At 44.6% G+C, this 13884-nt stretch overlaps 2 protein-coding genes across 3 annotated transcripts in view; one reads left to right on the top strand and one right to left on the bottom strand.

Moving 5' to 3' along the window:
* LOC137416116 (carnitine O-palmitoyltransferase 2, mitochondrial-like) overlaps positions 1–13884 on the top strand; it is a 1201140-nt gene that overhangs the window by 297907 nt on the left and 889349 nt on the right. The window lies entirely within an intron of this gene.
* The window catches only part of LOC137412767 (carnitine O-palmitoyltransferase 2, mitochondrial-like), a 79766-nt gene that overhangs the window by 55917 nt on the left and 9965 nt on the right, over positions 1–13884 (bottom strand). For both annotated transcript variants that reach the window (XM_078769521.1, XM_078769575.1), the window contains exons 2-3: positions 10219–10386; positions 6610–6690 (exon numbers count right to left, since the gene is read on the bottom strand). In XM_078769521.1, the coding sequence (XP_078625647.1) occupies positions 6610–6690; positions 10219–10386 (249 nt within the window). The remainder of the gene's footprint in view (positions 1–6609; positions 6691–10218; positions 10387–13884) is intronic.

Raw genomic sequence — 13884 nt, 5'->3', positions numbered from 1 at the left:
GAGATATATACAAAATACACACAACAATACACAAAAATACACAAAATCAACAGGTCGACCATATTGTATACCATTTCACTTTTACATGACAGCGAACGAACGCAGCACCCTTTCTCTAACGACCCACGTGGTCCGTTAGTGGCTCTTTGAATTCGTAGAATTTATCAAAAACAAATTTAAAAATAAAAATTTGGAAAAAAGAATTAAAAATTTTGGGAAGAAAAAAATCATACAAATCGTCATGATATCTCTGAAATGTCCCGGGGCTTTCCGCAAACCTCGAAGAGGTATACCTTGTGGTGTTGCCCACCTACCACATAACACACACACAAAAACTGAACAATTAAGCAGGTTCGCATCGTACTGTACAGATGACACAAGACGGGATGCCTACCTTGTACACCTGGTCTTGTACACCTGGGCAGTCGATCTCCATGCTGGGACCACCAATTTGTAGAAGAATAATGATCTCTACTACCGAACTCCAACTTAGAAACCTCTCAACCAGTTTACCCGAAGAAACTCCAACTTGTTTACCAAGTCAATGTTTTTATTGAAACTGTAGAGAGCTGTTGCATAAATAAACGTACTAATTCAAGATTATAACAACGCGTCGTTCTGCTGGTCGTGGCTGGAGCTCCTTCTCTTGATGACCAGTCTCTCTCTTTCCTCCAATGATTCTTCTTGTTTAAATAGAACTTTGCTCCTTTTCATGTCAGAGCATTGGGATGCAGAGTTCAGTCCAAGGCCTATAGCCCCAGACATCGAGATGCCTGCAAGGCATCTGTTTCCTGTCCAGAAATCCCTAGAGGCTCTTTGGAACAGCTGCCTATCATTGGGAACTAGAAGCACTACATAATTCCTCCGAGAAAGGTCACTTTCTCATGACCTGCCTGAGGAGGAATTCGCCCAGCGCCTGGGTTTGTCAGAGAGGTGACAAAAGCCATTCCACAGATAGCGCATTTCTGTCCTAGTTCCATGTCCAAAAAGTTACACAGGGAGATCACATTCTGTCCCTCATTTTGGGTCCAGTCCCAAGGCTTTGCTCACGCTGCACGGTAAAACATATTTTACACAAGATCACATTGAGATGTAATTTAGGAATATTACCAGCTGTCAATATATATATGAATATTTTTTTATTCCACACCACCTCAGCCAGTCGAACCCAGCTACTCCTGGACTATGTGTCCTTCTCTCCTGACATGGTGGAGAAGTTTCTGTCAAACCTCGACTCTGATTCTGCAACTGGACCAGATGGCATCAGCCCACGGTTCCTAACATCCTGCTCTGCCGCTCTATCTACTCTATCTGCACTATCTGCCCTCTCTCTGTTCTCTTCACCCTCTCTTTTGCTCAAGGTCAACTGCCATCTGCTTGGAAATCAGCCAACATCACCGCTTTGCCCAAAAAAGGTGCAAAAACAGATCCTAGCAACTACAGACCAATCAGCCTTCTCCCAATTATCAGCAAAGTCATGGAATCCATCATTGCTTCGGATATGAAATCTTTCCTGTTCTCCAATGGCTTGATCTCTGATCATCAATTTGGTATCAGACCAGGTCACTCTACTCTGGACATGCTGCTTCTGCTGTCTCAACAATGGATGGAGGTCCTCAATGCCAAACAGGAAATTAGAGCTGTCTCCCTCGACATATCACGTGCCTTCGACACGGTCTGGCACCCGCTCTGCTCACCAAACTCTCCTCCTTTGGTATCCATGGAAATCTCCACGCATGGCTGGCGGACTTCCTCTCTAGTCGTCGTCAACGTGTGGCCCTGAATGGGTTTCTCTCATCTCCTCTTCCTGTTCAGGCTGGAGTTCCCCAAGGCAGTGTTCTGGGCCCCGTGCTTTTTCTGGTCTTCATCAATGATCTCTGTGACTCTCTTGAAAATCCTCTCTATCTCTTTGCTGATGACTCCACTCTCTGCCACTCCATTCCTCTTCCCTCAGATCGGCAGTCTGCAGCCACCTCACTCTCTGAAGACTTGGACAAAATCACAGACTGGTCAAACAAGTGGAACATGTCTTTCAATCCTGACAAATCTCACACTCTTACTATGTCTCTCCGAAAAGATCGACTGGACAACCCTCCCATCTACTTTCTCAACAATCCTCTCCAAGAAGTTCTGTCGCTCAAGCTTTTGGGTCTCACTATCTGCCATGATCTTTCTTGGGAAAACCACATTTCCAAGCTGGCCTCCAAAGCCAGTCGCCGACTGGGCATCCTCCGTCATGCGAAGTCCTTCCTCAGCACACCTGAGCTCCTCACCACATACAAGGCTTTCATCCGCAGCTCAATGGAATACTGTTCTCCCCTATGGGCCGGTGCTCCTGCCTCACACCTAGCTCGGCTTCACGCTGTTGAAACCAAAGCTTTCAGAATTATTGGAATCTCCCGCGATGAAGCTATCTCTGAGGGCCTTTCACTAACTCACCGCAGGCAGGTAGGTGGTCTTTCTGTCTTCTACCGACTCCTCTCCAGCCTTGCACCCCCAGCTCTCTCTGTGCTCTGTCCCCCTAATATTCCTACAGGTCGCACAAGATCTGCCAGCAACCCTCTGATGGTTAAACTGCCGAAATCTCGGCTCTCTGCTCACCTTCACTCTTTCATTCCTCTTTTCTCCCGCCTCTGGAACAAACTCCCTCACTCCCTTCAATCCCACTCCTCCCTCCAGGTCTTTAAAACAGCTGTTCACCACCTGGCACCATCTGGCACCATCTGGCACTGGCACCATCTCATCTCTTATCTTCCCCCTTCCAAAACCTTGATCTTTTCTACCCCCGCTAATTCACCCCAGATCCACCTTGTTTGAAATTCCAACTTCTTTCCTGGAAGTCCTGGCAGTGTCCATATGTTTTATACCTCTTCCACCGCCCCCTTCCCATGCCCCCCCCCCAAAGCCCTCGCCCTCTCTCAGATCTCTCAATGTCTCCATGTCTCTCGGTCCCTGCTCTCAAATGTTGTGTTTGTGTCCTTCCCCCTCTCTCCCCATCTTGTCTACCGCTCCCGATGTTATATGTTTTATGTGTCGGTTTGTCTTTCTGTGTGATTAATGTTCGCCCTTTCACGAGCCTCGATCTTGTATACAAAAAAAAAAAAAAAAAGCCCTCGGGTCCTAAAACTCTGCGCTGCCGCTCTAGCTCACTTTCTGTTCTATTCACCCTCTCTTTTTCTCAAGGTCATCTGCCATCAGCTTGGAAATCAGCCAGCATTACCACTTCACACAAAAAGTTGCAAAAACAGATCCCTGCAACTACAGACCAATCAGCCTGTTCCCAATCATCAGCAAAGTCATGGAATCCATCATCGCTTCTGATATTAAATCCTTCCTCTTCTCAAAAGGCTTGATCTCAGATCATCAATTTGGATTCAGACCAGGACATTCTACCCTGGACATGTTGCTCCTGCTGTCTCAACATTGGATGGAGGTCCTCAATGCCAAACAGGAAATCAGAGCTGTCTCCCTTGACATACAGTCACGTGAAAAAGTAAGTACACCCCATGTAAAGTTTTGACTTTTTCAACATATTTCAACATACAGCTATTTGATCTTAATTTCAACATTATTGACAGATAAAGGTGATATAATATAACAAATATCATGAAACTTTTACATTTTGTAGTCCATTGTATAATTTAAATAAACATAAATGCAAATTTTGCATGTGGAAAAAGTATGTACACCCTTGGCTCTAATCGGTGGTATTGCCCCCTTTGGCAGAAACAACCTCAAGTAGGCATTTCTTATAACTGTCTACCAGTCTCTGACATCGACTGGGAGAAATTTTTGCCCACTCCTCCATGCAGAATTCTTTCTTCTGTGCGATGTTTGAGGGGTTTCTTTCATGCACAGCTCGTTTCAAATCCCCCCACAACATCTCGATGGGATTTAGATCCGGGCTTTGCCTTGGCCATTCCAGAACCCTCCATTTCTTTCTTTTCAGCCATTCCTTGGTGGATTTACTGGTATGTTTTGGGTCATTGTCATGTTGCAAGGTATACCTTCGGTTGAGCTTCAACTTTCCGACAGATGGCCTCACATTATCTTCAAGCACCCTCTGGTACAATGAAGAATTCAAAGTGGATTCTATGATGGTGAGCTGCCCAGGCCCTGATGCAGCAAAGCTGCCCCAAACCATAATATTTCCACCACCATGCTTTACAATTGGTATCAGGTTCTTGTGGTCAAATGCTGTCTTTGGTTTTCGCCAAACATGTCTTCTGGTACTGTGGTCAAATAGCTCTACCTTTGAATCATCTGTCCAGAGCACATTGTTCCAGAAGTGCTGGTCCTTGCCTAGGTGTTCATTGGCAAACTTTAGTCTTGCCCTGATGTTCTTTCTGGACAGCAAAGGTTTCCTCCTGGCACACCTCCCATGTAGATCAAATTTGTGCAGCCTCTTTCTAATTGTAGACTCGTGCACTTTGACATCAACAGTGGCAAGAGCTACCTGTAGGTCCCATGATGACATTCTGGGGTTCTTAGAGACTTCTTTCAGCATCTTGCCTTCTGCTCTCGGGCTGAACTTGCTGGGACGGCCTGGCCTGAACAAGTAGGCAGTTGTTTGGAATCTTCTCCCCTTGTAGATGATCTTCCGAACAGTCGAATGATTGATTTCAAATTGTTTGCCGATCTTTTTAAATCCATTCCCAGACCCGTCGGCATCTATAACCTTCTTTCTGAAGGCCTCAGAGAGCTCTTTTGATCTAGGCATGGTGACGCTGCACACTTCAACAACAAAGAGCAAACCAAACTAAATGTCTGAGGTTAAAATAAGACAGGTTCCTCCAAGATCCTCTCTAATGATGTTCTAATCATTTGCACCTGAGCTGTTGCACCTGTTTCTAATTTTAGGTATTTGAAGGAGTGATAAATGTAGGGGTGTACTTACTTTTTCCACATGCAAAATTTGCATTCATGTTTATTTAAATTATACAATGGACGACAACATGTAAATGTTTCATGATATTTGTTGTATTATATCACCTTTATCTATCAATATTGTTGAAATGAAGATCAAATAGCTGTATGTTGAAATATGTTGAAAAAGTCAAAACATTACATGGTGTGGACTTACTTTTTCACGTGACTGTATCTCTTGCCTTCGATATGGTCTGGCACCCCGCCATGCTCACCAAACTCTCCTCATATGGTATCCATGGAAACTTCCACACATGTCTGGCGGACTTCCTTTCCTGTCGTAGTCAATGTGTGGCTCTAAATGAAATTCTGTCATCTCCACTTCCATTCCAGGCTGGCATTTCTCAAGGGAGTGTTCTGGGCTTTGCGCTTTTCTCGGTCTTCTTTAATGATCTCTCAGACTCTCTGGAAAATCCTCTCTATCTCTTTGCTGATGACTCCACTCTCAGCCGCTCCATCTCTCAACCCTCAGATCGGCAGTCTGCACCCTCCTCACTCTCTGCAGACCTGGACAATATCACAAACTGGTCAACCAAGTGGAACATGTCTTTCAATCCGGACAAATCTCACACTCTCACCATGTCTCTCCAAAAAGACCATCTGTTCAACCCTCCCATCAACTTTCTCAACAATGCTCTCGAATAAATTCTATCACTCAAGCTTTTGGGTCTCACTACCTGCCGTGAGCTTTACTGTGAAAACCACATTTCCAAGCTGGCCTCCAAAGCCAGTTGCCGACTGGGCATCCTCCGTCGTGCGAAGTCTTCTTGGCACTACTGAGCTCCTCACCACATACAAAGATTTCATCTGCAGATTTATGGAATCCTGCTCTTCTATCTGGGATGGTGCTCCTGCCTTACACCAAGCTCGGCTTTAAGCTGTTGAAACCAAAGCTTTTAGAATCATTGGAATCTCCTGCGATGTCGCTGATTGTAAGGGTCTTTCACTCTCTCACCACAGGTAGGTTGGTGGTCTTTCTGTCTTCGACCGACTCCTCTCCGGCCTTGCTCACCCTGCTCACCCTGCTCTGTCTGTGTTCTGTCCCCCAAATATTCCTGTAGGATGCACAGCATGTGCCACAACTCTCTTCTGGTGATACTGCCAAATTCAAGACTCTGCTCACCTTCACTCTTTAATTCCTCTTTGTTTCTGCCTCTGGAACAATCTTCCATGCTCTCTTCAATCTCACTCCTCCCTCAAGGTCTTCCAAACAGCTGTTCACCACCATCTCTTATCTTCCCACATCCAAAACCTTGACCTCTTCTACCCCCGCTAATCCACCCCAAATCCACCTTTTCAAATTCCAGTTCTTTCCTGTAAGTCCTTGTAGTGCCCATTTGTTTTATACCATGCACCCCGCTCCAGCCCTCTCCCTTCCACAGATCTCCCCATGTCCCTGTTCATTCCAGTCGTTGTGCTTCCCTCTCTCTCTCCCCCTCTTGTCTCACATTCTATTTATTATGTTCATGTGTGTTTTTGTTTGTATTTATGTTTTTGTGTTTTATGTGTTAGCTCTTACATAAGCCTCGACTTTGTGCACAAAAAATAAGTTGTCAGAGGCATGCATGTGATTCTGTGATTGGATGTATGATGCTCAACGATTGGGTGTGGTTTGGTTCTACTTTCAAACAGGCATGGCTTGGACTTGTGTGCCATCTCAAAAATATATAAATATCTACCTACCGATATGCGTCATCATCAAGCAGCGCCCGGTGTGCTTTGAGGTACCGCCGGATGGTATCTTCCAGCCTTGGAACAGGTAATCTGCAACACATAAATACACATCATTAATTGTAATTTTCAAGTTTCAAATAATTGACCAAATACAGCACTGGAGTATGAGTAGGAACACAAAAAGACCAAGATGGAGTCATCAGGAGGAACCTGGATCGGATTCGGGTTTCATCTTCTCCTCCACCTTCAAACCCATTCCAGATGCAGCAAGGTGATCCCTACAAAAACTATTTGCAAGATTCACCCCTCCATAGACAAAAATGAGAAGGAAAGGAAGGAGAGATAAGGGACATATAAACAAATAAAGCATGCAGAGCGCACACACACACACACACACACACACACACACACACACACACACACACACACACACACACACACACAGACAAACACACAAAGACACACCTTAACCAAACCAAACCAAACCAAACCAAATCGAAACCTAGCCTAACCTCACCAAACCCACCCGAACCTCTTATTATAAACTAGCCGAAAGCACCCGGCGTTGCCCAGGTTCTTTCTGAATGAATTTACAACGATAATTCAGCTTTTACTCGCGGCCGTAGAAGATTGACTACGATAATTCAGCTTTTACTCACGGCCATAGAAGATTGACTCCGATAATTCAGCTTTTACTTGCGGCCGTAGAAGATTGACTATGATAATTCAGCTCAGCTTTTAATTGCGAAATGGGCCCAGCCTGGCCGAAGCGCCCTCGACTGCTTTAACCTTCCCGGGGGCCGTCCGGACATTTTTAGTTTATTTTTGAATGAATTTACTACTGTAATTCTGCTTTTACTCGTGGCCATAGAAAATTGACTACTATAATTCAGCTCAGCTTTTAATTGCGAAATGAGCCCAGCCCGGCCAAGGTGGGCCTCGACCGCCCTCACCACCTAGCCTATAACTTTCCAGGGGCCCGTCCGGACATTTTTTGTTTTAGAGGTTTCCTCCTATCTTTCACCGTTCAGGAGATTAGTGCGCGCAGACAAACAAACAAACAAACAAACAAAAACTTTATTTTATATGTACAGATGGCATTTAATATGTTATAATTTTTTTTTCTTGACTTGGGTTCACTTTCTTAACTCAGTATATCAATGTGGTGAGTTTCTTTTACACTTTGGTGATTTATTTGTTAAAAGAACCATGTCACTGATTGTCTGTCGCAGCAAGAAGTCAACAACAGGATTATCTCAGGTGGCGTGGCAAAATGTACGGACAGGTGCATTTGATGATTGGCTTCACAGTCGGGTATACAAGGGTTGTTGCGTTCTGTATTAGTGGAAAACAACTGCTGCACGTCTCCAAAAGTTATTGCCGCTTCCTCTGGAGATGTTCCGTCAACTCGACAATGCTGTTTGTCATGGAGTGGTGGCTTTACGAAATTACGGCATGAAACAGCGTGCTATTGCTCGGCAGTATGGCATCACTCAAGGTTAGGTGTCAAAGATCCTGAAACGAAATGCTCAGAGGGGTGTCCCTACTCCAATACCGAGGCCAGGACATCCCCGCAGAACCACAAGGAGGGATGATCGCCAGCTGCACGGGTTAGTCCGCAATGGCCGTATTAAGTCAGCTAATCGGCTTGGGGCTGAGTGGCAGCAACTGACATGTGCCTGTATCCAGGAGGCTAGTCAACCAACGACTGGTTCAAGCAGGCTATCGTGCCAGGCATCCCCTGAGAAAGCCACGCCTGACCAGACAACACTGCCAGTGCCGATTGCAGTGGGCCAGAGAGCACCGTCAATGGCAGCCAGGACACTGGAATCATGTGATCTTCAGTGACGAGTCTAGATTTCTGGTCTATCGTCACGATGGCCGCGTCCGAGTGCACAGACAATTGCATGAAGCCTACAACAAATATTGTATCGTGCCAAGAGTCCAAGCTGGAGGTGGTGGGGTGATCGTTTGGGCTGCTTTTCATGCAGGGGGCAAAACTGACCTGGTTGTTCTGAATGGAAACCTGAACCACTTCAAGTACAGGGCCATTCTGGAAGAAACATTGCTTCCATTTGCTAGTGCAGCCTTTCAAGGAAACTTTGTCTTCCAAGATGACAAGGCACGGCCTCATCGTGCTCGCATGATCCAACACTTTCTTGCTGACCGAGGTGTAGAGCATATGGTGTGGCCTGCCATGTCCCCGGATATGAATCCGATGGAGAACTTGTGGGCAGAATTAATGCATCAAATCGACCACTTGGACCAGCAGCCGACCTCTGTGCGTGAATTGCAGCAGGCTATTGTCACTGCATGGCAAGCGATTCCTGTCCAAACCTTGGCAAATCTCGTGAAACTGCCTTTATGGCCACTCTGCCATAAAGCCCAGATCGGTGGAGTGTTGCAGTGATGGTTGTCCTTCTGGAAGTTTCTCCCATCTCCACACAGGATCTCTGGAGCTCAGCCAGAGTGACCATCGGGTTCTTGGTCACCTCGATTCCCACGACCCTTCTACCCCGATTGCTCAGTTTGGCCAGGCGGCTAGCTCTAGGAAGAGTCCTGGTTGATCCAATCTTCTTCCATTTAAGAGTTATGGAGGCCACTGTGCTTTTGGGAACCTTCAATGCAGCAGAATTTTTTTTTGAAGGCTTCCCCAGATCTGTGCCTCGACACTATCCTGTCTCTGAGCTCTGCAGGCAGTTCCTTCGACCTCATGGCTTGGTTTTTGCTCTGATATGTATTGTCAGCTGTGAGACCTTATACAGACAGGTGTGTGCCTTTCCAAATCATGTCCATTCAATTGAATTTACCACAGGTGGACTCCAATCAAGGTGTAGAAATATCTCAAAGATGATCAAGAGCAGTGGTGTAGTCCAGTTTTTTGTAGTGGGTATACTGTGATTTTTCCCTTCCAGCCTCATAGTCACCCGTCCTGAAGCGACACCCCATAAGCACCACCACACTCACTAATGCATACAGTATGCATCTACACGTAACGAAACTATGTTGTTACGTATCCTCATGCATTTTTAAGTGGGTATACGGAAATCCTGGACCTTTCCTAGTGGGTATACGGCGTATACCTACGTATCACGTAGACTACACCACTGATCAAGAGAAATGGGAGGCACCTGAGCTAAATTTTAAGTGTCATAGCAAAGGGTCTGAATACTTTTGTCATGTGATATTTCAGTTTTTTCTTTTTAGTAAATTTGCAAAACTTTCTAAAATCCTGTTTTCTCTTTGTCATTATGGGGTATTGAGTGTAGATTGATGAGGGAAAAAACGAATTCAAACGATTTCAGCATAAGGCTGCAACATAACAAACTGTGAAAAAAGTGAAGGGGTCTGAATACTTTCTGAATGCACTGTGGATAGATGAGACAGTTTATAACTACAAGTTTCTGGTTGCCTGGAACACACACCTCACTTGATAATGACAACCTGTTACAGAGGTCGGGGCAAACATCAGGAACCAAAAGTTGATATTCTGCTTCTGAGTACAGATATGTCTTAAATCACAGGAATTGGAAATTTTGAATCTAGTGCACTTTGTTTTCTTACCTGTTCCATCAAAATAGACCTGGAAAAAGCTTCATGTGTCAACAATTTCCCCACCTGGGTAGCTTCTCCTGAAGGTGTGACATTTTCTGGTTTCTCATTGACAACAGATGGTAGCTAGGATCCTCAACTTGAGACATAGTCGACAGGTATCTGCTCCAGGATGGATTGCAGTCACAGGAAAAATGTTTGTGAATTGTTGCCCGTCGTACCAATGACCAGTTCCTGGAGCAGAAAGGGAATCGTATCAACTATCAGTACCTATACCCATTGCTTTACTGACATATTTAATCAAAAGGCAGCATGGTGCACTTTACAAACACATTGCATATCTACCTGTGAGTCTCAATGAGAATGCAAAATGATGTAAAACACGTGAAAGAAGGAACTTTTATAACTGAGTTGTTGTTGCTGCTGTCTTCATGGTTGTGGTTGTTGTTGCTTGTGTGCTCCTTCCATGTACGGTTATTTACGTTTTCTGATGATTTGAAAATTATTACTACAGACTTGGCATTTAATATGGAATTATTTTTTTTCTTGACTTGGGTTTACTTTCTGAACTCAGTATATCAATCTGGTGAGTTTCTTTCACGCTTCGGTGATTTATTTGTTAAAAGAACCATATCACTGATCGTCTTTCGCAGCAAGAAGTCAACAACAGGATTATATCACAGGTGGCGTGACAAAATGTAAGGACAGGTACATTTGACGATTGGCTTCACAATCGTGTATATAAGGGTTGTTGCAATCTGTATTAGTGGAAAACAACTGCTGCACATCTACAAAAGTTATTGCCGCTTCCTCTGGAGATGGTCCGTCAACTCGACAATGCTGTTTGTCATGGAGTGGCGGCTTTACGAAATTCTGGCATGAAACAGCGTGCTATTGCTCGGCAGTATGGCATCACTCAAGGTCAGGTGTCAAAGATCCTGAAACGAAATGCTCAGAGGGGTGTCCCTACTCCAATACCGAGGCCAGGACGTCCCCGCAGAACCACAAGGAGAGATGATCGCCAGCTGCACCGGTTAGTCTGCAATGGCCGTACCAAGTCAGATAATCGGCTTCGGGCTGAGTGGCAGCAACTGACAAATGTGCCTGTATCCAGAAGGCGAGTCAACCAACGACTGGTTCAAGCAGGCTATCGTGTCAGGCATCCCCTGAGAAAGCCAGGCCTGACCAGACAACACCACCAGCGTCGATTGCAGTGGGCCAGAGAGCACCGTCAATGGCAGTCAGGACACTGGAATCACGTGACCTTCAGTGACGAGTCTAGATTTCTGGTCTATCGTCAAGATGGCCGCAACCGAGTGTGCAGACAAGTGCATGAAGCCTACAATGAAGATTGTATTGGGCCAAAAGTCCAAGCTGGAGGTGGTGGGGTGACCGTTTGGGCTGCTTTTCATGCAGGGGGAAAAACTGACCTGGTTGTTCTGAATGGGAACCTGAACCAGTTCATATACAGGGCCATTCTGGGAGAAACATTGCTTCCATTTGCTCGTGCAGCCTTTCGAGGAAACTTTGTCTTCCAAGATGACAATGCACGGCCTCATCGTGCTCGCATGATGCAACACTTTCTTGCTGACCGTGGTGGAGAGCATATGGAGTGGCCTGCCATGTCCCCGGATATGAATCCGATAGAGAACTTGTTGGCAGAATTAACGCGTCAAATCGACATCTTGGACCAGCAGCCGACATCTGTGCATGAATTGCAGCAGGCTATTTTCACTGCATGGCAAGCGATTCCTGAACCAAACCTTGGCAAATCTTGTGAACAGCATGCCTCGACGTGTACGTGCCCTCCTGAATGCTCGTGGGGGTTACACGAAGTACTGAACTGTAATTTTACTGTCCGTAATCCCAGTCATAATTTAACTTTTGTTTTTGTTGAAATTTTTTTTGGCTAATGTGCAAAATAAAGAGATACTTCTGGAAAACGTACAGAAGTTTAACACAGTACTGTCCGTGAATTGAGTTCGATATCAGTTTACATCACTTTCAAGGATCAATTTATTTACTTCAAAATGTCAAATGTGGTTTTTGTTTCTTTTAAAGGTCACATTAACAAAATCTAGAATAATTTCAACATAATTCGAATGAACTTTTGGTTCTAAATCATCTTGAAAAGTAAGTTCACCCCCACAAAAAATATATTCCAGATTAAATGCCAAGTCTGTATATATATTTCTGTTTGTCTGTCTGACTGTGAGTAAGATATTTAAAATATATATATTTTGATGACCAGGATCCGGAACTAGATACGAGAATTTATATGTGATTCTTCACCATTGAGAGAGCCAAAAACAAAAATACAGTTGGCGCGATATCACAAAAGGTTTTGGAAGGATTTGTCTTAGCAGTTCTTTCAGAAAGTATTCACACCCCTTCATGTTTTTCACATTTTGTTGTGTTTACAGGCTGAATTTAAAATAGATTAAATTGAGAGTTTTGCCACTGATCCACCAATATCTCATAATGCAGAGGAATTTTTTATTAGAAATTTTAACAAAGTAATTTACTTCTAAACTAATTTACATAAGTATTCAGCTCCCCTGAGTCAATACTTCGTGGAATCGCCTTGCCAGTGATTAGAGCTTCGAGTCTTCTTGGGTATGTCTGCATCATCTTTGCATATCTGGAGTTGGGGAGTTTCTCCCATTCGTCCTTGCAGATTTGCCCAGACTCTGTCAAGTTGGATGGGGAGCGTTGGTGAACAGCAATCTGCAAGTCTTTCCTCAGATTCTCAATGAGATTCATGTCTGGGCTTTGGCTGAGCCAGAGGACTTTCACATTATTGTTCTAAAGCCATTCCAGTGTTGTTTTGGCTGTGTGTTTTGGGTAAATTTCCTGTTGGAACGTAAACTTCGCTGCAGTCTAAGGTCTTTTGCACTCTGAAGCAGGTTCACCTCAAGGATTTGCTTGTTTTTGGCTCCATTCATTGTATCCCTCTATCCTTACAAGTTTCCCAATCTCTGCCACTGAGAAACATCCCCATAGCATGATGCTGCCAGCACCATGCTTCACAGAAGGGATGGTGTTAGTTGGGTGATGAGCTGTGCTTGCTTTATCTCCAGACAATTGTCACCTCATCAGACCACGGAATGTTTTGCCTTCTGCTCTCAGAATTTTTCACGTGCCTTTTTGCAAACTCCAGGTGTGCTGTCATGTGCCTTTCTCAGGAGTGGCTTCTGTCTGGCCACCCTCCCATAAAGCTGAGATTTGTGATGTGCTGCAGAGACTGTTGTCCTTCCTGCAGGTTCTCCCATCTCAAACAAGGAACTTTAGTTCTGTCAGTGTTCGTTGGGTTCTTGATCACCTTCCTGACCAAATTCCTTCTTGCCCGGTTGCTCAGTTTGGTTGGACGGCCAACTCTAGGAAGAGTCTTGTTAGTTCCATATCACTGGTCAACAGCCAAATTGGTTCTGACTTATTTTCAACTGTTTCTAACTAATTTGGTGCCCAGGAATCCGAATATGACCTTAAAATTTCGCTATCACGTAACCTTGACGTAGTACATCATAAGTGTGGAAAAAATCTTTAGAGAATGTGAATTTCTTGATTAAGTCCTCCGTTTCCGGTCTTGCTGGCGACGGTTCGTTTTTTCGCAGGTCTCCATCGAAATCGAAGTTAAGTCATTGTTCCAATTTGTATTTTCGTTATAACTGTATTTCTTTTATGGTGTATGTACGTATATTGTCCCGTCAAAGATTTTTCGGTGCAAATCTT

Source organism: Myxine glutinosa, chromosome 1 (assembly GCF_964187855.1).
Source record: "Myxine glutinosa chromosome 1, kmMyxGlut1.1, whole genome shotgun sequence".
Classification (NCBI taxonomy): domain Eukaryota; kingdom Metazoa; phylum Chordata; class Myxini; order Myxiniformes; family Myxinidae; genus Myxine; species Myxine glutinosa.
This window is presented reverse-complemented; position numbering and strand designations above follow the sequence as displayed.